The sequence below is a fragment of the Camellia sinensis genome, chromosome 9, assembly GCF_055761805.1.
Source record: "Camellia sinensis isolate YWXY chromosome 9, ASM5576180v1, whole genome shotgun sequence".
Lineage (NCBI taxonomy): Eukaryota > Viridiplantae > Streptophyta > Magnoliopsida > Ericales > Theaceae > Camellia > Camellia sinensis.
The window spans coordinates 117,961,464-117,963,308 of NC_138969.1; the positions used below are offsets into that span (position 1 = coordinate 117,961,464).

The 1,845-nt window shown below is 45.9% G+C and overlaps 1 protein-coding gene across 1 annotated transcript; it reads left to right on the top strand.

Moving 5' to 3' along the window:
* The first annotated feature begins 1,017 nt into the window (after positions 1-1,017).
* LOC145799702 (uncharacterized) lies at positions 1,018-1,632 on the top strand. The gene has a single exon (XM_082889329.1). The coding sequence runs from the start codon at positions 1,018-1,020 to the stop codon at positions 1,630-1,632; it is 615 nt and encodes a 204-aa protein (XP_082745455.1).
* The last annotated feature ends 213 nt before the right edge of the window (positions 1,633-1,845 follow it).

The window sequence follows — 1,845 nt, forward strand, 5'->3', positions numbered from 1 at the left end:
TCTTATAAGAATGCATGGCACAACATTAATAATTGCATTGTTTTAAAGAGTATGCATAACTGTATATACTTTGTAAGAATTCTCTACTGGGCCTTGTGCTCACCCCTATGGGATTTGGTGCAGGTAAGGATATGGTGATCCCGCCGAACTGAGGGCGTAGATGATTTGAGAAGAGTACATAGCTCTTTTATTTTGTGTAATTCTTTTTGAGCCAAGGGCTAATGTGTATGGGTTGTGGAAACCATTTTTGTGTAACCAGGCTTATGCCTTGGAAGATGTAAGCCCTTAGCGACAGTGTATTGTTTTGAGAATGGACGCTTTACATGCTATAGATTCGTATGTTTGCATTGGTGAATGTATACCCGCATGTAAAACATTTGTAAAGACTCATTAGTAATTATGTAAAGATGGGCAGATTATTGTTGTTGTAGGGTAAATGTTGATTATTTATGAGTAGTTTATGTTGAATTATTTCGGGGCGTTACAACTTCGTATCAGATCTACCGGGTTCGAATACTTGGGCCTCGTGAGGAGTGGTTGTCATACCACAATGGGTTCATTTCGCATGATTAGGAAATGTCTTGTTTATTTGTGACTATGTGGGTATGGGATTAGACTTTTGGGATGTTATTTGCACCTATTAGTTTCCTTGAGATCTTTTTAGAAGGGTACTTGATCACTACTCATTCTACTAAGAATTCTTAGTTTCTCATGGGACAAATTTCATCACTGAAGGATGATTCGTATGTGTTTATGTGAGTAAGGTGCTTATGTGGAGTGAATTAAAATGTGGTGTAGTAGGATGCATGAGGTTGCTTTAGCCTAACGTGTGAAGCTAGTAGCGAGCACATTTGGAATCCTATGCTTTATTATTTACCTTGTCTCTCAATTAGGATGTCAGGAAGAGTTCGAACCTGAGGTAGTAGGGGTGGAAGGCGATGTCGAGGTCGCCCGGGTGTATTTGAGGTGCCGGTCTAAGAGGTCCTGGTACAAGAAGAGGGTTTAGGCCAAGCCGACATGGCTGAACAAGTGGGGCAAGCAGAGGTGCTGGGTGAAGCCGGCCAAGCCGCAATGGGGGCCCTAGCCCGGGAGATGGCAGGGGCATTGAGGAAGTCCATGAACATACTGAGGGCGGAAACCCAAGTGAGGGAGAATGTCGCCGAGAATAGAGCTAGCTTCCTCACGAGGGAGTTTTTTAGGGCCAAGCCAGATGAATTCCATGGCGGCCCCAATCCAAAGAAAGCGGACGAATGGTTGGAACAAACCGTGAAGACCTTCGAAATGCTTCACATAGATGATGGCGAGTTGAGGGCGACCTTTGCTAGTTATTACCTTAAGGGTGACGCCGGCCAATGGTGGAAGTATGCGAAGGGCCGGATAGCACTGGCATGGAAGGCATTTGCGACGGCCTTCCAAGACAAGTACCTACCTCCCACGTCTCGGGAGGGGCTGAGGCAGGAATTCAAGGACCTTAAGCAATTGAATATGTCAATGGCTGAATTTGAAGCGACCTTTTCCAGTTTGTCCCAGTTTGCACAGGAGCTGGTAGCGACGGAGGAGCACCGTTGCTTTGAGTTTGAGCAAAGGTTGAGGGCAAAGATTTTGTTCAAGGTTGCTGGGAACATGATCTGAGAGTATGATCGCCTTGTGGAGGCAGCTGCACATGTGGAGATTACGGTGGAGGCTGAGGAGGAGAGACTTTGAAATTTGAGGTCCAGGGGCCATGGATCACAGGGGGATTATAGGCCCAATAAGAAAAGTAAGAGCACCTTTCCATCCGAATCCCTACCCCAGCAGCAACAGTCTAGATCCACCTTTTCCTTGCCTAGTGCGGGCTCGGGAAAG

Excerpts from the sequence above, each read along its gene's own strand:
- LOC145799702 (XM_082889329.1), top strand. The coding sequence starts at position 1,018 with ATGGCTGAACAAGTGGGGCAAGCAGAGGTGCTGGGTGAAGCCGGCCAA.